Source organism: Ylistrum balloti, unplaced genomic scaffold (assembly GCF_031769215.1).
Source record: "Ylistrum balloti isolate Yb309-2 unplaced genomic scaffold, AGI_CSIRO_Ybal_v1 Utg371250, whole genome shotgun sequence".
Taxonomy (NCBI): domain Eukaryota; kingdom Metazoa; phylum Mollusca; class Bivalvia; order Pectinida; family Pectinidae; genus Ylistrum; species Ylistrum balloti.
The window spans coordinates 256,678-282,182 of NW_026782676.1; the positions used below are offsets into that span (position 1 = coordinate 256,678).

General features: G+C 34.3%; 1 protein-coding gene across 1 annotated transcript in view; it reads left to right on the forward strand.

Annotated features, from left to right (window-relative positions):
- The window catches only part of LOC132561647 (glutamate receptor 4-like), a gene marked incomplete at its 3' end in the record, with an annotated part of 107,255 nt that overhangs the window by 43,357 nt on the left and 38,393 nt on the right, over positions 1-25,505 (forward strand). Inside the window, exon 2 of the mRNA XM_060226349.1 lies at positions 18,780-18,926. Within this exon, the coding sequence (XP_060082332.1) occupies positions 18,780-18,926 (147 nt within the window). The remainder of the gene's footprint in view (positions 1-18,779; positions 18,927-25,505) is intronic.

The window sequence follows — 25,505 nt, forward strand, 5'->3', positions numbered from 1 at the left end:
TTGATAAAACGAGAAACATAGATTGTTTAGGCACGAGAAGAATTGTAAGGGGAAAAGGCAAACGAAATACGTCAACCGACGCCATTGATACTATTTATACTTTCCATGATTTATACGTGATAGCGATAAGCAAATTCATATATGCACATTTTTTTCTCCCTCTTCAAGAATCTTTGCATCTTTCCATTTAATTCATAAACTTTTTTTATTGATATTTTTTACAATTTACCAGTTTTTACGGAAGGTGGAGAACATATATTGTTTTCCACACCAGCTTATACTCCGTTCAGTTCCCTGCTCAGAATTGATCATATCTCGGTTTCCTTAAGAGTCTCTTTGTAGCAGATTTGGTTTGATACCTGATTGGATCTTCATTTGCATATGAGCGAGACATTCATGTCTTATGAATATATTCGAGTTTCATATAATTTCATACGTTGAATTGACTTTTTCTTAAATTCCATGGGCAAAAAGAACATGTCATAGAATAACGCAATGGACATTTAGCGAGATTTTCGCGAATAAAGAAAACTCGAGATGTATTTTAATACATGTAAAAAAGTTATTCAACGGTACAACTGTTAACTGAAGATCAATTCATTTTATGCTGATAATATATGAACTGCACCCTAGAATTGTGAATTATTCAGAATTTTTTTCTAATATATCGATGTTCAATGATCTCATATACATTTTATAAATTCCTCGATCAAGTGAACAGACGAACAAAACATTATTTTTATAATACATTCTGGTGTATTTAAAATCAAAACCACATGATGTTTTGAACAGAAAAGGTTAAATTTCAGTAAAAAAAACTGAATGGTTGAAATCACTCGTTGCTTTGCTCAATTTCCCACTACAAAATAACACCTGGAGTTATTCTCCTTATACTTTTTCAGGAGGTGACGTACAGAACAATGCGATATAATAACCCAATATTTATGCAAGAAAAACTTGTACAGTTTTCTCCTGTGACATCTAATTTAGTTCATAAGTACTCGGAGTATTTGTTGTAAAGTCGCTATGGTCATAAGCATAAAATTAATTTTTTTTTTCTTTCGAACTCGTTGGACCCGATATATTTTGATCGCTTATCATTTATATTATTTGTAGAGTATTTTCCATTCCAACTTTTCCTCATTCTATCTTAAAAAAATTAAAAACGTTAGCTGTTGGGTTAAAGGTTAAAAACCTTTTTTTTTTAAAAAAAAAAAAAGATTCGTTTAAATGTTAAGGGAAAGGTTTCCCGAGATATCCTTACAATTTAGTGACGTTTTTCACTTTATCAGAAAAACAAATGGCCGCCACGACCTTATAGCTCAGTTTACCTCTTATTGCAAAATCTCATTAGCAGCTACAGTGTATTGTATTTGTCTTCGGATATGTTATGCAAGATCATTTCATTTAAAAACTATTTTCTTAAATGCCAACTTCCGAATTTCGATAGGGGTTAGATTTCAAACTGAATGTTTTGTGAAACTTTCAAAAAAATTTCATATTCTATACAGCCAAGTCGTTAGATGTTTGAGGTTCGGGTCATTGGTTATCAAGCTATAAATGTCCTTGACACACTTTCAAGGTCACGGGTGTCAGTTTTGTTAAAATGTTTAACTATAATTTTCTCCATTATCGAGTGGTTCAAGCAGATGAACTTTCGTCACGAGCATATTGTGATCAATAGCTATTGAATGTATTAATGATGCCTTGTCTGGAAAATCAACTTGCGGTTCTTGGTTTGGGTCAAAATTCAACATAGCTATTTTAGGTATCACATTTTGAAAAGTTCTGCAAGGTGTTGAGCCTTAATATTTCAAATATAGGAAGCACTGGTCATTGACGGTCAGGTCTATTAATATAAATGACATTGGCTTACTTTGAAGGTCACAGGGGTTGATATTTTTTATCAAATTAATTAATCCAATAGCAAACGACATTAATAAGTGCAAAAAATATACTTATTGAAGTTTCGATTTCCGATTGGAGTCAAAATTTATATATATTAATTTGGATATCTTGCATCTTGTAACATGCCCGGGTCATTGGCTATCATGTGTGATAATGTGAATGACCCTAACTTATATTCAAGATCACATGGGTCAATTCATGAAATCTTTAAATGGTTTTTTTTCTAAATAGCCAAGAGCCACATGATGATATTCGATCAGTCGTATACTAAGACCAATATTTATCAACTTCCTCAGCTATTAGGTTTGTTAATATGAATGACGTTGCTCCACTTTCGAGGTCACAGGGATGAATTTTGTTAAAGTTTTTAAATGACCTCCGTTCAGTAACCAATAAATACAAAGTGATGATATTTTGGTTATTTGCGTATTGCGAAATGTAAATGCTGTTGATATTAAGAAGAACATATTATGTCATGTGTGAAGTTCCGGTTTTCGGAAAGGGTCATATTTAGGAAGTTTTTTTGAGGGGTTACAAAAAATGAATAATCTCTCTCTCTCTCTCTCTCTCTCTCTCTCTCTCTCTCTCTCTCTCTCTCTCTCTCTCTCTCTCTCTCTCTCTCTCTCTCTCTCTCTCTCTCTCTCTCTCTCTCTCTCTCTCTCTCTCTCTCTCTCTCTGACTTCAGTAATAAATTTACAATGTTCATGATTGCTTATTGGTCATAAAATGCCTTGAAATACAGAGTCATCGGAGGCACTCTAACAAAATTTGAAAGTATTAGCTTCCCCCGTTCCCCCATAGAGTAATGAAACTCTTGAATGAATAACGGCTTATGCAATGGAGTTTAATGACCATCCCCTTTAATGAAATACAGTATCGTTTATGCAAAAAATATAGCACCTTCGTCACATAATATCGATTCTTCTTTCTCAAATATCTTGAAGACGACATATAATCACCGTCCTGAGATCATCTGACACTCTAGCATTCTTTTTTTGTGTTTGATGAGAGACAATGACGGCTTATTAATCGGGACAACCTTGCTCTGCCTAGGTTGTTCCTTGAACTTTGGTCGATGTTATCTCTTCGTCCAGTTAAGAATTTAAATATCAGAGAATAGTCCTTTTCGGGTAATGCTTCTCTATAATAAGTTTAAAATATGTTTCGTGTTAGGATACTGGAATATGCTCTCTTTCTAAAAGTAAGGTATTCCTTCTTGCATAGGGTTTTAACCATCGTTGCAGTATACTCGTATATGTCATGTATACTTATACTTCATTTAAGTTTTACCATAACACGGTTTTTATTTAATGTTAGGGTCAAAGTGTTGGAAAAACCGTGGACTTGCATTTTCGGCCAAAATAACATTTCATATCTTACCGAAAAATGAGATAACGGGTGTACTTTATAGTTTAGAACACGGCATAGCCGGCATCAATTGGGAAAAGAGTAAACCCTACTCAAACAAATTACCTGAACTGAATTTTCATGGTTTATACTTGTCAAGTTGATTATGCGAAATTCTTCTGTCATCACATAACTGTTATGTTTAATGTTGTATTTATATGAGGCCGTTACCAAGTTGATAACGTTTGTATGCGATCAATGTTGTGAATGACAATTTCAGTGTTTTTCAATTAAATGAATATAAACGAGTCCAGACAGTTGTTCATCTACTTTGATTTTTATAAAAGGCTGACCTTTTGAAATGGCAAAATGTCACACATATATACTGGACATGTAAAACACTTCACGAGACAGTTAACTCAACTTATTTCCTCGAACTATGAAGTGTTGCATCGAATATTAGTCTATATTTTATTTACCTCAGTCGCCTCCTGTGTAGAACAAACAAAACCAACAACTTTCACTCCAATATTGAATATGTAAGTACTCATACAATATAATTTTCAGTTTACACCACCGAGAGAGAGAGAGAGAGAGAGAGAGAGAGAGAGAGAGAGAGAGAGAGAGAGAGAGAGAGAGAGAGAGAGACTGCTAAAAAACAAAATTCCCTATCTATAAAACGTATAATGATTGTTAAAGGGATGCATTTAAGTAACAGTTCTTTGGTATCCAATAACACTATATCTCGCCTGTACGTAACAACTATTATATTCAAACTACTAAAAGTAAATTATTACCAAAATTAAAGTAATGATGTCTTAAAATCATGACATTTTGAATAATATTTTCATACCTAAGTTGCCATTTTCGCTTGGACAAGTGAATCCTACTATGCCAGGATTCTTGCAGGTTTAAGTTGAATTTTTACACGAATGTCAGGTAATTCTTCTTTTTTCAGAGCTAAAGCAGCAATGCTAAACAGTTTTGAATTCTGACAATTTTTGAATCGCTTATCAAAGATTTTGTTGTGCAACTGTAATTGGTTGTGTATTTTTATTCCTCGATAATGATCGTAAACACCAATTATATCTTTTTGAAATAAAGCCAATTTTAAGAACACATTCCGTGATAACAGAAATATCAGAAAGGTTTTTACTGGTTGATTGAGGAATTGAATATGAGCAACTCTAAGAGGAGCTGTTATGTCTCTACTTCAGTCTTCAATGCTTGGCAAATGACTGATGATTAAATCTTGTCGTGTAGCCTTGCCTTTCAGTTATCTTGATTAAAATGCCAAATCAAAAAGCTGATTTCAGGTTGATTGAAACTGAGAAGAGGTTTTTATTTGCAATTTGGGGTAAAGAGTGCGCTGCTGTGAATTCCTTTAATAGACTTTTTTCATTTTATGAAAGAAGATCTGGAAACAAACCTTATTCAAGGTCATGGTGTTGTACAACATGGTAGTCAATTTTCCTTCTCCGTTACTGTTTCAACTATACACTAGTTGTGTAAAAGATGGTTAATGCTATGATGAATGTTATGTAACATGAACGGAAATGCAGACAGCAATGCAAATATAATGACATTCAGAAGTTCACGCAATGATCGTACATTGATGTGTCTAGGTGACGTGAGCTATTAATCATATACTGTTTGATTTATTTTATGATATTGTCACATACAATGATAATTACAAACAACAGCTTCCTCATTTTTTCCTATAACTGTTGTGTACTGTACATTCAGCCGCCTCCCAGGCCGCAACAATCTAGGTCAGCTTCACTGACACGTTGTTGCAATAAAGATGGTAGGTCAGTCACTTGATAAACACTATAGTATATAAATTAGATACTTAACCAGTGCAACACATGTTATAGCAAAAATAGAGAAAATGCCAACATGGCAACATAATCAAAATTCAAACTCAAATTCCATAAAACTAAGGCAAAATATTAACTAAAGAAATATTACAAGACGACTCCTAAAACAAGTGCAAGGAGAATAATCCAATAAGGAATGTCACGTTTTCAAACGAGAATAAGGTATACAACAACGGAACAAGCAGTCAAACTAATGAGCATCAGATACGTCCAGCTCCAGGTCGCACAAAGAAATAGAATATTTCGAATGAGATCACTCAACCATAAAACCTCCCTATAATTTTATCAACCTGCAACTTTTGAATCCTTGTGACACGAGTTTGTCAGTCAGTTGACGACTTCTTTCATGAAAATTGTAATAACGGATATTCAGGGTATTGCTATCCAGAAATGGAAAATTCATGATGGAAAGGTGTCCATACTGGAAAATATCGAGATAAGAAGCTGATGAAGAAGAGTCTGTCTTATCTTTGATTTCCAGTTCTGGTGGTGGCGTAGTCAATAAAGTTCTTGTTATCTAATTTAGGAAATAAAACTATTTTGCTTTGATAAAGTCATCAATAAATTTAGCCTCGTATGGCAAGTCACCAAAAAGAGGTACACAGTTGTTCCCATAGGTAGGCCAATAGTCTGTTGGAATATCATACCATCAAACTCGACGGATATGTTGTCAACCGAAAACACGGCCATTTTTATACTAATAGCTCATGTTAATCCTGCTATAAACGTGCGAGGGGTCTTACTGTGTGAGAAAATCGGAGTACCCAGTTGGGTGCACTTCGAACCCCAGACGGCTGGTTGTAAGTGGAGTGCGTTACCGCAGCGCCATCCGACAACCCGACTTCGATAAGTATACGTAAATGTGGTACGTTTGCTTTATCACAATTCCATGAACAGATATTATCATTCTGAGACAAGGCTACATGGCAGCAACGTCAGCACAGACCAGTCTGTCTCTCAGATACCTAATTCCCAAGAAACGCTCACCACAACGGGTAGGGATGATATGACCACTTCACATGAGGATATGTAAGACAACTCCCTAATGACTATCGCGCTCCCTGGGAAATCAAGACTCATAAATGTTTTGCTTTAATATGTGGGTTTTTTTTTTCTTTTAGAAAATGTAACTATTTTGTACTTTACCGATCAAGTCATTACTGCTTTGAAACTTTCCTTTATAATCTATGTTATATCTGCACGATATTTAATGAATATTTCTGCTGAAAGATACTTTATCATCCACAAAATAAATAACAATCAAGTAGTTGAATACTAATTTCCGTTTTATTATGTGGTTGATAGTCATGTGATCTATTCTAATTGTGACGCTGTCTGTATTCGAAAATATGTCAAGGATACCTTTTTGCTCATCTTCACCTTCTCATTAAATCCCTATATTGACATTTTTCTATCAAAGAAAGGGAAATTAGCTTTAGCCGAGGACTGTGTTCTCGAAAACCCGCATGGAAATGAGTAACATCTAACACTATATTTATTGTCTGTGGCAATGCAATACATTTCTTATCTTTATATTGCAATTACATACTGTTAATGAAGTAAGACACCCAAAGCAAAACAAAAACTGTTAAAGATAGGCAAAATCACCTTCATCAAATGCTTAACTTCTTCATCAGAAGCTATTTATCAATATCAATCTTAGTACCAAATTTTTAAACCTTTTACAGCCTCACGAAACATTTACGCCTACTCTACCGGATCACCTGTTCTATGTTCCTTGCATTTTTTCCAAGAGTTTCTTCATGATAACATGTTGATATTTAATTGTCACTGTTACTGTTTTTGCTAATTACAGTTAGAGAAACGAGGAAAATAACATTTTAAAATGATTTTGTCTACCAAAGGTTAATCAAATTAGACAATAAAACATACAGTCATTATACAATCTCAAAATATGAACTCTTCTAGAAATAAGGCACATTTTGATCAGCTGCCAACAACCTATGGCAGCGGAACAGAAGACTATGCAATACATTTTGATTGTTTACGTTTGCGATGCCCGGATATAAACAAGCCTATTTCGGTTTTATTTAAGAAGAAACTGAAGTTTAACAGAATATGAAAATATCCGATGAAAATGAAGAAACTATTTAAATAAAATAGAAATTCGTATGCATTTAAAGAATAGATTTTTTTCGAGCTTGAGAAACGGACGATTACATACACAATCCATTTTGTAACATTACATCCATCATTTTACTGTAGTGGATGTAATTTGTATATCGCACTTTTATTTCAGTCCCATTGGCATACCACGATCATGTTGACGCCATGTCACTCTGGCGAAATCTATACATATCGTAAAAGGCCCGTATGGATTCAGTGTAACGTTGAAATGTACAGTGAGCTCAAAGTGCAAGACTTCGTAATTGCCATCTACAGTTTTATTCCTTTGGGTATCTTAACGGTATATCTGTTTGTTCTTTTATAATTTTCTGATTTTTTTTATATTGCCTTGAGGGATTTTTTCTCAACTGATAATTGTATAAAATTGTGATGCTCGAGACGTATTATTCACTTTGAGAAGATTATTACAGTGCTATTCAGAAGTATATATCGCTGTCATTGCCGTGGGTATATTTCATGCGTAATTCTTGTAAGATATTTGCTGTCTGTAATTCATTTTATGTAATATCATGTTTCAAAATAGCACAGTATAGAGTGGTATATTGGGGCAAAACGAAATCAAGCATGTTCATCCATTGTATGTTATCCTTTTGTTATTTTCATTTTTTCCCTTAAATTAGGGGGGTCAGTAGGCTGTTTTGAATTTAAAAGTAATATCTTCCACAAGTAAGGAAGAAACCTTTTTAAGACCTTGTAAAATGCACACGTCCCTAGTTTTAATGCACTTAGAGCGATCTGAATTCTGAAGAAAGATAAGGATGGTACATTTAACATGAACATTCCTTTTAGAATCTTTGCTTGCATTCTTTGTGATTGCATCTCTTGTTTCCTGTATGCCAGCCGATCGATTCTTCTTTTTTGTGCCTGTTGACTAACCCACACCTATTGAAATGTGGTAGCACGTATACGTATTATAAGAGTTTAGTAAGGTTTCGATAGTATTACAGACACAAAGGTTTAGTGGATGTCCATTCTATATTTCACATCCCTTTGTGGTCTTTGCTTTCTATACTTCTCATCAGCACACTTACTGGTTTCATGACATTGAAACATAAACAGAAAAGCAATGTCGGCACTAACTAAGATAGAACAGTTTGAGGGTCTTGGGATTTCTGATAGTGCGATCGTACTGGAAATTCCTGTCGCATATATATTGACAAGATAGTGAGTCAAAAAACAAGTGAATGAAGTTTTCTCGACACTCAATGCGATGTTTACATTCAAACATAAAGCAACAAGTATCATGAAAGGTATTTAACAAGACAGCATCTAAGGGTTTTGTCACAAACCTTTGGCGTCGGAGGCCAAGTGTGATCCAGAGACACGAGATATATTCACAAGGATAAAGTTCTTTACAAAGAGTTTTCAAACACGGATTTCATATCTGTCAGATACTTGGTCAGAATTGTACCTGCTGGCCACATTGCATAACTCTTTGTTTTTTATCTTCGCATCAAACAATTCTTTTATTTAAGTTCTTTCTCTAAAATATTCATTGTTTCAAGTTTGGAAAGTACATTAGGACTTCGTGATTTTTTTTTATCAGGATTTGTCTTCCATAGTGCTTTCCTTTGAACTGTGATGCAATTGAATCAAACAGCATCATACAGCTGTTTCGTCCGTCAAGTATTCCTCAGTGCTGCTAATGGCCTAAATTCTATTTGAATGACTTTAAGTGTGATTGACATAACCGGTTTTCTTTCTATACATTACTCTCAGAAACCGGACACAATTTACTAACGGTCATTTCAAAGTGACATGACCTTTACGTTTTTAATTGGATGAAATTGGGTGGCGGTTGGTGCAGTAATAACACTTACCATTCATGTAGATGACCGGAGTTCCCTGTCGAATTTTAATAACCATTTGGGTTCACCTGCTGGAACCATCGGTTTTTTCTGTTCACAGTACTAACCCTTGCGCTCCTCCATTATGGCAAACAGTAGTGATTGTTATATAATTATTGGTTGTTTCGATTTTTTGTGAAATAATAAATAGAAACAGTTTTCGTTGCATCATACAGCTTTATAGGTCTAACTTTCATGTTAAAAGAGTAAATCACACTGTGATGATAGAAACACTAATAGTTATTATGGAGGGGTTTTCATATGAGGCAGGATACATTTTGATTTTTGGGACATTTTAACCGTCATCTAGGGAGCATTCCGTTATGTCGGATGTGTTTCTCTGTTAGATATGAAGGCTTCGTGGGATTCTTTTCATTCACTTAACACAGACGCATTGATCGTCTTCTATGGTGAAATGTCACTAATGTGTCAAATAAAAAGCGTCTTTTTTCCAGTGATGATAAGATACTGGCATAGATGTCATCACAAGTACAACATGTATATGTCAGATGCCATATAAAGGTAATTTTGTGTGTCGAGTAATTCAATAACTTTGCTGCGGCAAGACTTCAACGTTCTGCACTGAACGTTATGCTGTGAAATATATTTGATTATAAAGATCCAAATTTGTTCCTACTCTGTGACTAATAATTGACACTGCATAAATATTCGATACTATATAAGACTGCAAATTTTTATATATGTAACAATTCTGTTCTGTTTTAAGTTGACGCAATGCAGCGTCAGAGATGAACTTTAATTTAACGGTTTTCTCAAAGTACATGTAGATCTGGACTTTATGCATTTTATTATGTTTATATGCAAGAGAAACATTTTCAGCTGGAAACTGAGAGACAAAAGTAAGCATTAAGATTTATGTCTGAATTAAACGCGTACGTTTAAATCAACAAATAAAGAGGCATTCTACCATAATCAAGAAAATGCTCTAGACACCCATTGCAATTGTATTTGAACTTAGAAGTTTTATTGTTTTATAGACATGCTATGATGTGTCTTTGTACTATCTTATTATAACTTCTAAACGGGAAGTTTGTTTAATGCAATCTGATGTCGCCTCAGGTAGAGAATATTTTTTCCATCTGCCCTAAGGTTTTGTTTACTATTAAAGTAATTTGAGTATAAAGCAAGCGAACACGTCTGTGTATTCACATTGTCTCTTTTTACTGTTTTATTTTATGCATTGTTTTGAATAAAAAATAGATTATGAAACAAATCGTCTTTTATCAAGGGTGATGGTAAGCAGGTATATAAAATCCATTTACTACTAAGCATTCGTGTCCAGTAAGATAAGTAGCACATCCGAGACTCAAAATAGTATCCGATAATATATTCTATAATTCACATACAAGTGGATAGCACCTTTTCATACACATATAAAGCTGGATAAAGCATACCTAAACAAAAAATTAATCTGCATGATACAGTCCTTCTAGAATCCGTCAGTGATGCCAGGAACCCCTATTTTTAAGCCTAGAAGGCGACGCACAAGACCTATCGTATACCTACATCGAAATATTTCCTTTTGCCGTCACGAATGAAAATGCCATTTTATGATAGGTGTTGGCAGTGAAAAGAGGGACGATTCACTTTTTGTTGCCAGTACCTTACATTTATCACACAATATACGTCACATGAGCTTGCAGTTCAAGCGATTGCACAATCCTAGCTGTCACCAGATCCATAAATAGCGATTAGAAAACAATACAAGCCAGAGACGAAACACATTAAAAACAAACACTTTTAGCATAATTCAGATTAGTTTCCATACGTCATGTTTAAAAACTGTGAATGGATCAATTGTGAACGATTTCACACCTTCAAAATAAGTGGACAGTAAAAAAGATCAAATACTTCTTGTGTAGGAAATGGTATGAATTGTGACACGTTAGTTGCAAACAGATTGCAAACAATTAGGTCTTATTCCTAAGGTTTGAAATATCTGTTTAAGTAAAGCTAGGGCTATCTTTCAGATTTGTTTTATCAGCATTACTATGCTGAAAGTTTTTAATTTTTGTTCTAAGTTGAAAAAATTGAATAAATACAATGTTCATCATCATTTGAAAGTTTTGGTTATAGCATCATCCTTTCTATTTATAGATGTCGTTGTATGACTTTTGTATTGAAAAACTCATTAATCTACCTATAGACAATTTACACTTTAAACAAAACATCTATGAAGAAATCAATTAATATTCAATAATACAGGCTGGTCTCCCAATTATGGTATTAATCGGCATCATAATCATGTCATATAAATAAATAAAACTCTCAGTTCCGAACGATACAGTTTATCATTAAGTATTCTACTGTAAATCGTTCATAGCCACTCCTACAATTTAGTTGTTGTATATTTTTGATAGATTTTGAATTATCCATTGACTATATTGAAAATCTTTGAAAAAAAAAAAAAAAAAAAAAAAAAAAAAAAAAAAAAAAACATGTTTTCATTGTTGTTTGTGGTGTAAATTTGAAAACAGGGAAAAAAACAAATCATCCGGCAAAATAACTGGTAACGTAATGCTGAAGACATTAAGTTTGTCTTCGTGTTTCAACAAGACAAAAAGAAGTGATATTCAATTAATTCAAATAAATTGAAACCTGCACCAATCCATCAATGAACCCATGTCACTAAGAACATATCAGGATTTAGATTCATTAAAGGCAAATGGCTAATATGAGTTTCCTGTGGTGTTTTAGATTGGTATCTATCACACTTTCAATCTAAATAGTCTTCACCACAGCGGGGAATTTGTAAAGGAATAAAATGAATTAATCTGTGACACGTATACAAATAGATTTATCGATTCCGAAAAACAATCATCAGCTCGAGACAGTGCAGATATACGGCGCTTAAATAAATAAAAATATTAATGTATTAAAACTCCACATTCAAGATGGGATTTTCCGGTAACGTTTCAGCAGCGTTGTATTGACTGCAGCGTGATGTGTGTAGGCAATGCTGGCAGTGGTCATAGACCGGGGAATCAATGTTTTAACATTGTAAAATACTGAACATTTCATGACACGAGCCTCTTGGGAACGTTAACTCTTAGAGCTTTTACGGTTGTGAGTAGGTAGCTCTCTAATAATAAAGGCGGAAAAGCCACGATTATGGGCTAGTGTATATGACTGACCAAGGAATTACCGAAATGATATTTCGTCCCTGAGGTATCAGCAAGCCTGATATTGTGATACAGAATAGACAAACAGGCTTACACCTCTATATCGACAACGATCTCCCTTAAACAAATCAACATTCTTTCAATGGCTCTGTGGTCTCTCTGCAATGATTATAAGATAAGAGTTTTCTTAAATGTTTTCAGAAAACATTCCGTTTCACCATTAGCGTTCCTTTCTTATTGTCTTCTTGTAATGTTCATCAACAACATGTATATATATAAAGTAAAACAATGTTTTTCAATTCATTTTATTTCATTTAAATGTATTCAATTAAATTTTTCAATACTATCTAAACGTTATGGTACTTTCCTGTTATTGATCACAAAATTAACCGCGATATCCGTTCGCACATTTATATATTGTCTGCATAACGACTAAAACGACCGATAAAAACCAGAAATATGCTTGTGTATCTCAAAAAATACATCTACATTATTCTGGACGCAAGGTTGATCAATATTATTGATCAGCAAATTTTGAATATATATCAACCAGGATTCCGTTCATTTCTATCGTTTATTTCCTGTACAGCCAATAAATCGCACAGCCAATTTTTCGTGCTTACTTCGTCCGAACACCGTCCGTACATCGTGTAACCTTGTGAGATACCACAACTGTAATAACTATAACCTTCTTGTCAATGATTTAACTTGTGACTGTGTTTATACATAAGATATAATGTTAGAGTATAATTTTTATTGGGTTAGATTAGTTAATAAATCACAACATACCTGACGTCGTTTTACCGTACCCCATAGTGTGGAGACATATAAGTGATATGTATGAAATTTAGTCTCGTCCCTATGTTTGCCCTATCGTAGAAAAATAGATGGTATCTTACGCTTCGTTTGACTTGTTAATTTTGCGGTTTTGGCCAATCATATCATATAACGATTTTGTCCACTTTAAAACTTTTATAGTGCAAATTACACTGAATTATCATGACCTAAACAAGGGAACACCGCATATATCAGTTCAAATCTAACATATGTACTGGTTCTAGTGTATCCTGTGCAATGCTTAGCGACAAACTGGGGTCAGTTCAGGTACCTTTCTATGGACATAATTGAAATAGTTTACTAAGTTGTCATGTCACAAAGCACCTCTTCAGTTACACTTTTGTACAAAATGAAGTGTTATGACAAATTTTGAGAGATTTTTGGGAGGTTAGCATAATGCCAATTAACAAATTTCTGATTATCGGCTATTTTTTTTTTTTTTTTTTTTTTTTCCGAGTCAACTATCTTTACAGTATTTCAAATATGTACCTGAATATTTAACATGTTATCCTGATATTTCCGTAGACTAAATACATGCAGTTTCATGACTTGAAAGATGATAAGTGTTGTATATCAATCTACATGTAAAAATGGCGAACGCAGGCAACATTTTCATTAAGATCATTACATTGTATTACATTTAAATTAACGAAAATGCAAAAGGATAATGTATTAATCAAGTCAATACCTTTTAATTCTTGGTGACAGCGAAAGGTATCGCAAAACAGCAGGAAGATACAACAAATGGTAAACAGCTTGAATGTAGAAGACATTTTTCAAAAAATAAATGTAAATTGATGATACGTTACCTAAGATATTGGATTAATTTGTACATAGCATCATGTTTAATTAGCAAGACCTTGAACCATTTAAATAAAGTAAATGACAAATTGTTTTCACGTTTGAGTAATGAATATCCAAACGTGGTTTTGTGATGGCATTAGGTAAAATTGATTGTTCTTAATTTTTTTCCACAAAACAAATTTTGAAACAATGTAGATTACACTATGTTAAATGGGAAACAAACAGCTTTTCCTGACGTGTAACTCCGCATAAGATTGCTAAAAATACTGTACAACTGATAGCATTGATCTCAAGGACTGTATTGATAACGGCTTCCTAGTGGTGATGAATGATACGATCACAGATAGTATAAAGCAGAGCCGACATGACAACGAACAACCATTAGGGTAGATAAAACAGGATACAAAAGTTATTATGAGCAAAACCTGAAGCTGCTATCTTAAACGAAAATGTAAGTGAGTTTTAACAGACAGGCCTATGTTTTCCGTAATGCTTAAAAGCAAATTGAAATTGTTTCTGCTTTGAATACACATTCTGCTAGCTTTTGTTAAAATACGTTCATCTTTTATAGTCAGGTTCGTATGTATGATCGATTCCGATCTAATACCAAAAGTAGTATTGAATTACCGCCATTATTCAAAACGAGAGCATTTTTGATGTCGCGTTTGTGTTTTAGATAATGATCCACGTCCTTTTATCCCATACAAAGTATACGTCTTACGTGGGCCCCTTGAAACCTGCAGAATAAATTGTCCTCGCACTGCACCCGTTGAGAAATCACGTCACGTCATATATCGGACTCCTTGTATTGCCCTTTTTCTTCCACCATGGATGACATACACACTTAAGATATCCCGTTTGTCATCCAGAATGCTCTGCAGTCGTTGCGTAATATGTTATGTCGGGTTCATTTTTCTTCCATCAAGGATGACATACATATACAGTATATCCCGTTGTCCTTCTCATATATGGAGTTATCTGGAAACGTGGTATTATCCTAGATGCCTTGTCAAAAAAAAAAAAAGAAAAAAAAACCTTTAACCATAAAGTAATAGGAGTTTTGTTTGTATTGGCATTGTCCTCCACAAAAATATTCATTCTCGGTTGCTACTTTTTGAAAATTTTTCATTTGCTTTATGGATCTTTCATGTGTTTAATGACTGTTAGAAACGTAATTATAACAATACCATATTCAACGCCTTAGATGGCTAAAATCTGCCTCTCGATCATTGTTCATAATGATTGTCCTAACGGGTAATTATGTGTTACGTAACTAAACCAATACCACTCCGAATCCATAGAATTGGTAATCAGTGTCCTCAGCTTGATATTAAGCTCGGTTAGCTTATTTATGGGTACAATGAACATAGAAGATTGCCAGTTTCCATCTGATTACATCATGAACTGGCCGTTCACTTCGTTCCATATTCTCTAGGCACGATATTTAGATAGGCTGTATGTGATTGTAGTTCCATACAGTATAAAGAATCAGTATTTCACGAAGTCATAAGAGATTTTATGTCAAGTGTTGTAGTCGTGTATTGTTGGCGTTTATTCGGATTAAGATTTGTGTTTAATCAGAAACATTACATGTGCCTGTTTTAACTAGAATGTAGTGTGAAATATATCTAGAAACCTCACTTCTGCTTTTGGACGGCAACATATCTTTCTCCGTTTTAAAATCCCCCAAGATAAATTTAAAAACGGAAACGTTCAATTTGCTACTGATGGTCATTAAGTGATACCATTAACGTTTATTCACGGAAATGCGGGTCTTCAAGTCTTCAAGCCTGGTCTTTAATATAAATCAGAGGCGTGTTTCTGCAGAGCAGAACGGGCAATGGCAAATCTACAGGGATTACACATGCGGGTTGATGTACATGACTGCCTAGACCAATGAACCTATAATTGTCTTTCAACAACCATTTAACCCTGGTGAATAATAATTAACAGGGTACAATTTTCCACGGACAACTCACAAATACCTTATCTAAAGCAAAGTACCACTCCTTTGCTATCCCTACAAAAATAAATTGCAAAGTTTGCTCTATGGAGTAAACAGGTATGTCTACATATTTTTTTCACATTGGAGGTCAGGATACTGAGTGTTTACACGAGGACATTTTCCATAGTTGTACTTTAATTGATGATAAAGAAATTATTACCTGAAATATCCCCGAGTTGTAAAATATCATGGCAACACATACAACCTGGCATTGAGTAATATAAAACCTTAACAATGAGTCTGTCATAGCTTTGTCACAAGTTTGGTTTGTTCTTCAGGTACGCTAATAACGAGTTAGTTTGGTAAACTGTCCTCGGTAACTACTTTCCATACGACATGCCTTCTGATCTGTCCTAAGAAGTCGAATCTTTTTTTTTTTTTCTATTGTATTGTATTTAAATTTCATATTGTCATGTTCTAACTGGAAAATATCAAGTAACGATATCATCTTTTCTGGAAACCGTAAATTTGATTAACTATATCGTTGTTTCAGTATCTAAAGTTTAAAAAAAATGGCAACATCTTGTCTGTGGGCGGCATCGTCTTTTGATGTCCTTGACAAAATATAAAATTTTCAAAAATATGAACAACTAATAATGAGTAACGGACCTTAAACAATAGTGTATGCCATGTGGTAAATTGTTATTACACTGATGGCAAGGTCAACCTTTACACTGTTCATAGCCTAGTCAAATGAATTACATCAAATATTTTGGGATCAACTACATTGCAAAATCTATTGATGTCGTTATGGTATGCCAGACACGAAAGAACCCAGCATTTATAAACACATCAGGCGATTATTTCAGTAGTGAAATCGTATTTCTCTTCTGTAGAGGAAAACTAGAAAGAGATCCATCTGACTTTAGTGGCACGGTTCATAAAATTATGTACTTTTTTTTTTCTTTCGTCCACATTTGATTTGCCTCCTGGGTTTCGTGATTTAGACCCTTTAATTACTAATGTGTCCTAGAAAGTCAATCAACTGTACTATGCACTTAAATTTATAATTAGACTTTACTTCATCTGATGCTGGATTTGTTTCAAAGGTGCTATACACTTGCGTGTGTAGAATTAAGATGTTTTCCTGCATGTCAGTTTCATAATGAATTCAAATGCAAAAGCTCAAGTTAAAACAGATGATTGAACGAAGTTGGTAAATGCTATCTGTCAAGGAAACTCATTATGATTCTTCATGACTGTTTCAGGCAGCCATGATAAATTCTGCCACAACCTATACTTGACCATAATATGATAGAATTATAAAACAGCCGAACACTTTTGGCTTAATGGACACGTGTCCATCGCTCGTTCCCGTGGTTAACAGTAACGCAAAAAGTTGATTGAGTAAGCCATGGGAAAAGTGTAATAGCCTTATTCTTATCATTTTAAACTAGATATCAGATATCATGCAATAAACCCTCCCCCCCCCCCCCCCCCCACCCCACCCCACCCCACCCAAGAAACCACAAGAAAACACCAACATGTCAACATGATTATAATCCAAATTCAAATTCAATAACACACGGGCAACATATGAACAAATAAAAGATTTCCGCGAAAACTGTTGAAAGAGTACTAGGAGAATAAGACCAGGTGTAAGTCATGACATATTTTGACATAGGAACAAGGTAAACAACAACGGAACGAACAGGCAAACTAACGAGTATTAAGCACGTCAACTTTCCTATCGCACGAAGAAATAGAATATTTCTCCATCTCCAAGAGATCCCTATGACGACCGTATAACTTCCACATTATTTTCATCAACCTGCATCTTTTGAACCCTTGTGTTACGAGTCGTGACATTCCAAAGTCATTAAGATGGTACTCCGTGCACCCTACGTGCCGCTCAGCATTATGTTAGATGCAGAAGGACTTCATGTTCCCTCTTAAAATGTAAAATGCTAAAAATACACCATATTTCTCATTCGAAAATCTAATTTATCTAACTTTTTTTAAACATGTTCATGTTGATCATTTCTTGTGAAAATGTCATCAGGTACTGAAATATTGAAAACATCTACCATTCTCTGTCGTATGCTCTGTCAACTCCTAATACCGCATTGAATGAAGATGAAACGTTATTTCCTCACATTATCTACACTATCACTCGGTAAACGGTATCATTAGTTTTTATTTCTTCAAACCGCTTTATTATCAAACTTCGGTCTTATTTCCAAATATCTAATTATCTCGTAATTGCCCCTTTGAATTTAGAATATTTCCGAAATTGTTATTTTGTGGGTTGGTTCTCAATATGCTAATTAATAATCGCCTTTATGTTTACACAGTTATGGTCATTCTGCATATATGATTGATTAAAATTCAATATATGACATTGAAAGTTATGTTTCATTTGAACTGAGATATGTGTTTTAAAACTTCGTTTGATGGGGATTGTTTCGTCATTGCTTTATAAATAAGCTCATTTTTGCATGAATTTTGCATTTAAAGGCTACAGGTCAACCTCATAGAAATACATCGAGCGATATTGTGTCTCTTGTTTCCAATGCAAAGTCTATGTCAGTGTTAATATTTATGGGAATTTATTAAGAGAATCAGCAACATCACTCCTGTAATTTCATTTTAAACTGACCCAACTTAAGAAAATATAAGGGATATAGCTCCGACGTCAGTGTCTTATCATCCCAATGTCAAGGTCACGTTGCTAAATCACCATTTTGTTAGCGTTACTATTTTACACAATTCATAATGATTCTGATCAAATGTTGAACAATATTATGAAAATACCTCAAATGATCCATGTTTCAAGTTAACACAAACTCTGACCGATTATAACTTCATCAAAACTCATATGTCATATGTGAGGCTGTACGTAATTTGTTTTATGTTGCAGGTGTAATATTTGATCGCAATTCCCAAGACTTTGAGAGAGCATTTTCTTATGGAGTGGAAACTGCCAATGCAACAGACAATAAATTCAAAATATACGCATTCGAGAAAGTTACAGATATTCGGGACACCTATAAATTGAGTACTTCAAGTAAGTATTTTTTATAATCTTCGCATGCCAAAAACATCAAATCATGTGTAGTGACTTTCTGACTGACGCTTTATCTATACTAATTTCCTTGTCTCAAATGGTCTTTATCTCGTCAGTAAACATGATTCGAATGTAGTGTGCTACAGGGCCGACTTAACTGATATTAAACATTTTATTGCGATATTTTGAACTATTAAAGTGGCATCAGAATTGGAACAAGATTGGTAAATGACATCCTGGCAGTCGAAAACGCCGTCAACACGATGTTGTCCTGTCTACGACCTTGTTGGTCATCATTCATACGTTACACATTCCTACTATTCAACCCTCGGTGTATAGCATGTCATTGACGTGTACAAAAACATTTCAACCTATAGCATTTGAATCGGTTGGCCTTTTAGCACGAATGAAATACATTTGATTATAATATTTGAAAAAGTCTTGTCATACCTGAAACTGTAAGAGTACACCAAAATTCTAAATTATGTAACAGCTTTGCCCAAAAGGCTGGTCGAAAGAATTGTGATCTGATTTTATCATTCCTTTCTAATTGCTTGTTTCTATTCAATGTCTCGTTTGAGACTGTCGTTCTTTTGGCCTTTGGTTGAACGTTCGCACGGCGGGAAATGCTTTGGGATCTGCCCCTGTTAAAAACTCAGCATTGCGGTGGTGTAACGACTAGTTTACCCATTTTCGGTATATTTGACCGAATGTGGCGTCCTGCCAGGTGCCAAAGGCAGTCTAATTCAGCGTGGTAGTACTGTGGAAAAGTCGATAAATCGTAGTCTCCCTTAAACGAGCATTAAACACATGTAATCACCTCGCAAACACAGAGAGGTCGCCTTTAAACACTTTTATTGTCGATATTATTTGTTTCACAAATTATGAACGCCATTTACAGCTTTTGTTCTAATAATTTTTTTTTCTGTTATCATAATTTTATTTGTTTCATGTTGTTCATTGTAATAAGTCTCAAGTAAAAAAAATACCTACACTATTAACTTTTGTGTCCTCTATCAGAGAAATGAATGTGATTAAAGTATGTTTAGGTCAACTTTTACAACGTCAACTTGTCCTCTTTTTGCGCTACTTTACTTTTTGCACTCTTTGTTATGATGGTTTGAAATGGTATCGTTTCTGTTCTCCGCCCGAGATAACCTATATGCCATTAAACTGTTATTTCTCCCACTCTGGGCTTGATGTTCGATGTTTAGCTTTTAACGTTTTAACACCTTGTATACAGCTTCACATCGTATGTGATGTTCAAGGTTATAAATGCAATAAAGAACACCAAGAGATGCCGTAATATTCTGAAGGTCATCAAATGGATCCTGTAACACCCAACCTCATCAACTTTAAGCTGAAACGGATATATATTTCCTGAAATAATGACAGATCTAAAAATGTGCAACATTGTTCGATATTTCCGAACTACGGGTTTATCACATAATCACGTGACAAATATGAAAAAGCAATATTGATACGTAGACAATCCACCGTTGACTGCCGAATGTGGATAAATGTTATTGATGAAGATAATGGATAATCGGGAAATATTATAACTCTTTGTTCGAAAAATTGGAAGTGTTTGGTGTTTGTCAGTAGTCTGGTAGTTCCGTTGTTCTTTACCGTGTTCCCATTTGGGAACGTGACAATATACAATCTGATCGACCAGGATGTATATGGCAGGTGTTGTCAATAAAACAGAAGACGTTAATTCTCCCTGAACATGTGGTCTTATTATTTTTTATGGTTTCTCCGTGTACATTTTTCTCTTGTTCATATTACAAGATAGCTTCATCGAGTTGGAGTTTGAATTTTGATTCTGGGGAAATGTCGGGGGTTTTTTCAGTAACGTTCAGATTGTATTGCTTTAGGGTAAACACGTTCCTATTTAGAACCCTTTTCATTAGACTCTTCAACATGAAAATGATGAGGTCTTTTATAAAGATGCATAATTGATTTCATTGTATTTTGCAAGAATTATAAAAACTGAAGAAAAACCTTCCCAGAAATGCATTGATTTACGTTGCTCAATGATAGTACAAGAATGAGGCAAGATATTTATGATTTGCACGTACAATTCTGAATAGATGAACTTTACTTCTTATGCCTGCACAGACATCTGTGATTTATAAGTTTGTCTGTGTTCTCATAGAAAAAATGAATATATCAAGTAAGGGAAAATTCACATTTGCATTGAAACGACCCTTCTCTTTAAAACATGACATTGTAACGACCTATGGGGAGTTGCTTACGACCGAACGGGAAAAAAACTAAAAGTGACAAAGATTTTCTGCCAGAGGTTTAAACAGTCGGTCCCAGGAGGCATTTAACGGATGACGAAACATGAGAACAACCATATATCAAAAACTAAACGTATTTCTAGAAATATTTTGTCATATCTGAGCTCTAATGTTGTTTTCGCATGACACTACACACAGATAAATATATACACAGTTCACGACACATGCTTATTTACAGGACAGCAGCAGTTTTGCTGATGAAATGAATAATTTTGCTTGTATCTTTTTTATCTAATTTCCTTTTGACTAATGTGTATTGAGCTTCAAACAATAATTATACCAGAAATTAAATAAAATAACAACAACATTTGGAGGCTCATTGGCAACGCTCTCTCTAAATTCTCTAAAAAGAATGGTGGTCACATGCCCGACTTGGTGCTATCGAGAGTAATCATGTTTCAACTGCCTCCAGAACATACCCACAGTTGACCATAATCATAGCTCAAACACATACCATAACATTAGGGCAAAATATGCACAGATGAAATATTAACACGGACATTTCTTAAAAAGTGAAAAGAGAATAAAACAAAGTGTCCCGGAAGCGTAAGTGTCGTCTGTATCATTCGACGTTAACCGCCACAACCAACAAACAAACTAGCGTACAACAAATACGTCCAACTTCATATCTGAATGATAGCACTATGACGACCGTAATAACAAAGGTATTTCAGATATAAAATGAGATAATTTGTTAAATCATCGACCATGATTCGGCATACCAAAAGATAAGAGCAAAGTTTTCTTGAAAAAAATAGTGTAAAACGTTTTAGTGTGTACTTTACAGCATATTATGAAGTACTGTTTTCAAAAAAACATTAATTTTTTTTAAATATAAGTTGTGAGAGAAACAACTCCATCATCTGTTGTTGTGATTTAATTAGTTTGCCGATACAATTGTAGTAATGATTTGAAAATGTCACATTTGATCTAACAATTAGCCCTAGACATATACATCGCTTGTAAAGCGCTGCAATAAATATCGGAACTTCCGTGGACATTGAGATATGGATTAAACTAGTAAATGTATTTTGTGATTTTGGTAGTGTTGATGTATACAAATATACTTCAAAGCTAGAAACTATGACAGGAACAAATACATTTCAGTATTCATTTTGCAATTTGTCAACGACGGCAAGTGCAATATTAAAAGATTTCCCTTTAAAAACTTGATGTGCCTCGAGGCTCATACATGACTTTATTTTCTACTATCTAATTTTGCATACTTTAAACCTTCTCATTCGACGATAAAGCTGGATCAGTGTTCAGAAGAAAGCGCACTTACTTGGCGCCGTCTTTGACCCGGAAAGGATTTGATATCCCATAACAGTACGATATAGTGTAAAAATCTGCTTGAAACTTGACTGCACTTAAACCGTCATATAATCTCTAAATGTTGTGTTTGTCATTCAGACGTGTTAACGTTTGTGAAGGGAATAATTTCTCAAACGAGAGCAAGACAACTATTGGTACTAGTTTTGGTTTCTTGATTTAGAGAAACATAACTAGGACTTTGTTTAACATTTTTTGGGAAACTCATCAAGGTGTCTCATTAAGATATTTCCTAATTAAATAACACGTTTTAGAGCATTCCTTTGAAAACAGCCTAAAAGTCTCTTAATTCTTTTTAATATGCATTTACTTCTGACATGAATTTTGAGATATTTTATTAATATCCAACTTCAATATTTCTTTCCATCTTATCAAAATTGTTCACAAGCATGAGCCTCTAGTCTATCTCATGCTACTAAAAAGGCAAGCCAGGTTCACAAATTCTGCAAAGCATATATGCAAGCAATTTGGACGTAGTGCTTATGTCACCCCTTTCACCATAGCGGAACAAGCGGTCTAACACTCCGTCGACCACATACGTTTTGTTCTTCCATGCTCTTTTTGCTAGCTTGTCTCCTTTCGACATACAAGTTTCATCGATGTAAGCTGACTAATAACATATTTTACTAATTGTAATCATTCTATAGGATTTTTACTTTTCATATTTAATGCGCAATGACATTATACTTTTGTCATCCAAACGGCTTATAAATGTGTTGCTACAGTCATAATAAAAATGACATTTATTGTCCTATTAGTGCCAAATATGTCAACCAGATTTATGTATCTGTTTACAGGTGCCCGTATAAATGATAGGCCAATGCTATATTATTGAAAAAAGTCTAATTAAGTCATTATATTGCGATTTCTGCAATGATAAGTAATATGTTCTTTTCGAGGTATATTTCACCCTACAATAATGAATAAACACCAATTACCGATTCTTGGACACTAAATCGGGGCTCTCTGTGACAGTTCACATCTATCAGTGCATGACCAAGAATGACCAGAGTATGAAGATCTATGGTCATTCTATTTTACATTGACAAAATTGATCTTAGATAATCTCCGTACATAGAGAATTGGTGCAGAACATATTACGGATCCCATAACGGCACTTCCACAAAAAATTCTATTAGTCATCCACAGAATAAGATAACCGTTCCTTTACGATAGATTGGAGAGAGTCGATAGTAACCAATAACATTATAACACCATTATGGAAAAGGAGAAAATGGACACATAATGATTCATTTGATTCGTTTTTCGCTTTATCTACAACAGCTTTGTCATCGTTTTGACTGATTTCTTTGTTATAATACTATATCTATGACATGTACACAATCTGGAAGTGAGAAATAAAATCGAAAAACTACTGTTCGTTAATTTTTATTTCTCTATTCATTTTAATTTTCAAACTTTTGTTTGGTTTTCTTATTTTTTCTTTAAATTTTGGCTTTTTGTCACTTGTTTCCGTCAATACAGAATATAACTGAATCTGAAAAACGCTTCTTTGACCCTACTACCTAGAAATAACAGCTCATTTGGATCAATAGAGAATTTTTGGAATTTAAGCAACACAAGACGTACGAAAATGATAACTGATTCAAAGACAGAAGATCTTTATACTTTCATAAACTATCGTTTAGTGTTTTTCCCCAATTCTTGATCGGAAGAGAAGACCTGATTCAAATTGTTTATCTCTCCTTTTACTGTCTCGCTCGGCTCATTTGTGGCCATACAGTTAGGTGTTTACACACTGAAAATAGATATGGACATCAAACGTTGTATAGGGCACATGGCGCAAGAAATTGCCGTGAGTACAGCCGTGACCACTTTCGTTTTTATCCCGAACAAACAAAAAATGTTTCCAATTCTTTTGACACCGATGCAATATGATATTTCTACGTATCAAAGTGTGTATTGCAGTTGTAACTGGCATTTTTCTGTTATTTATGCTTCTAAATTATACTGACATTTAAAACCAAGATAAGGGACACTTTCGACAGTGTATATCGACTTTGTCTCATCAAGATACAATATCATATATCTTTGTAGTTTGTAGCATTATACACGACAAGTGATTTACTGCCGATTTATCTTATCATTTTTTTTTCCTATGTTGTAGCATTGAAAATAAAAAGCAATCTTTTGAATATGTATGATGTAAAAGCATTACAAAAAGAAAAGCAATCTTTTAGCTGTATGTATCAGCAGTGATGTTAATGGCCCACATTTTAAGGCGCCGGAAGCGACAGAGGAAAATTCAGAGTGATCGAAAGAAACATAAAAATCTAGATGGGAAGGTGCATTAGCCCCATAATTCAATCAATTTTGTACATCTCAAAATTCAGGATAAATGTCAAGTACATGTGTATATTTTGAACCGTGCCAATATAAACACTTTGCATTACAAATACGTTTCTGTTACATTAACTTTTTATAGATAAAATGTACATATGTGCCTATAACTGTGCTTTTTGTGCCTCACTGTAACAAGAATTACAACTTATTAAGCATTGGTGTTAATGAGGTTTACTGAACTTAATGTCTAGAACTGTTTGGCATTTTCGTTTTGAGAAGCACTACACAGTAAACATTCACCACACACAAATACAGGATTAAAATACATTCAAAAACATGTCTTGGACACTCCTATTAAGCTGTATGATAAGCTTGATTATTTCGCTTTCCTGTTTTGAAGTTCCCGTTTCTCAATAATAACAATACGCCTTCCTCGAACTATGGTGTTAAGGCCTTGTTCCTAATCCGTGTTCAAGATATAGATAGCTGTCTGGGAAAAAAACGCATCACAGGATTTCGAGAGATACAGGTTGTTGAAGACCGTGGGGAAGATTTGTCATTGTCGCCATAATCTCGTTAGGAGATACTTTATTTTCTTGTGCAGTGGTTTTGTTATAAATTCTTCCTCGTTTAAGTA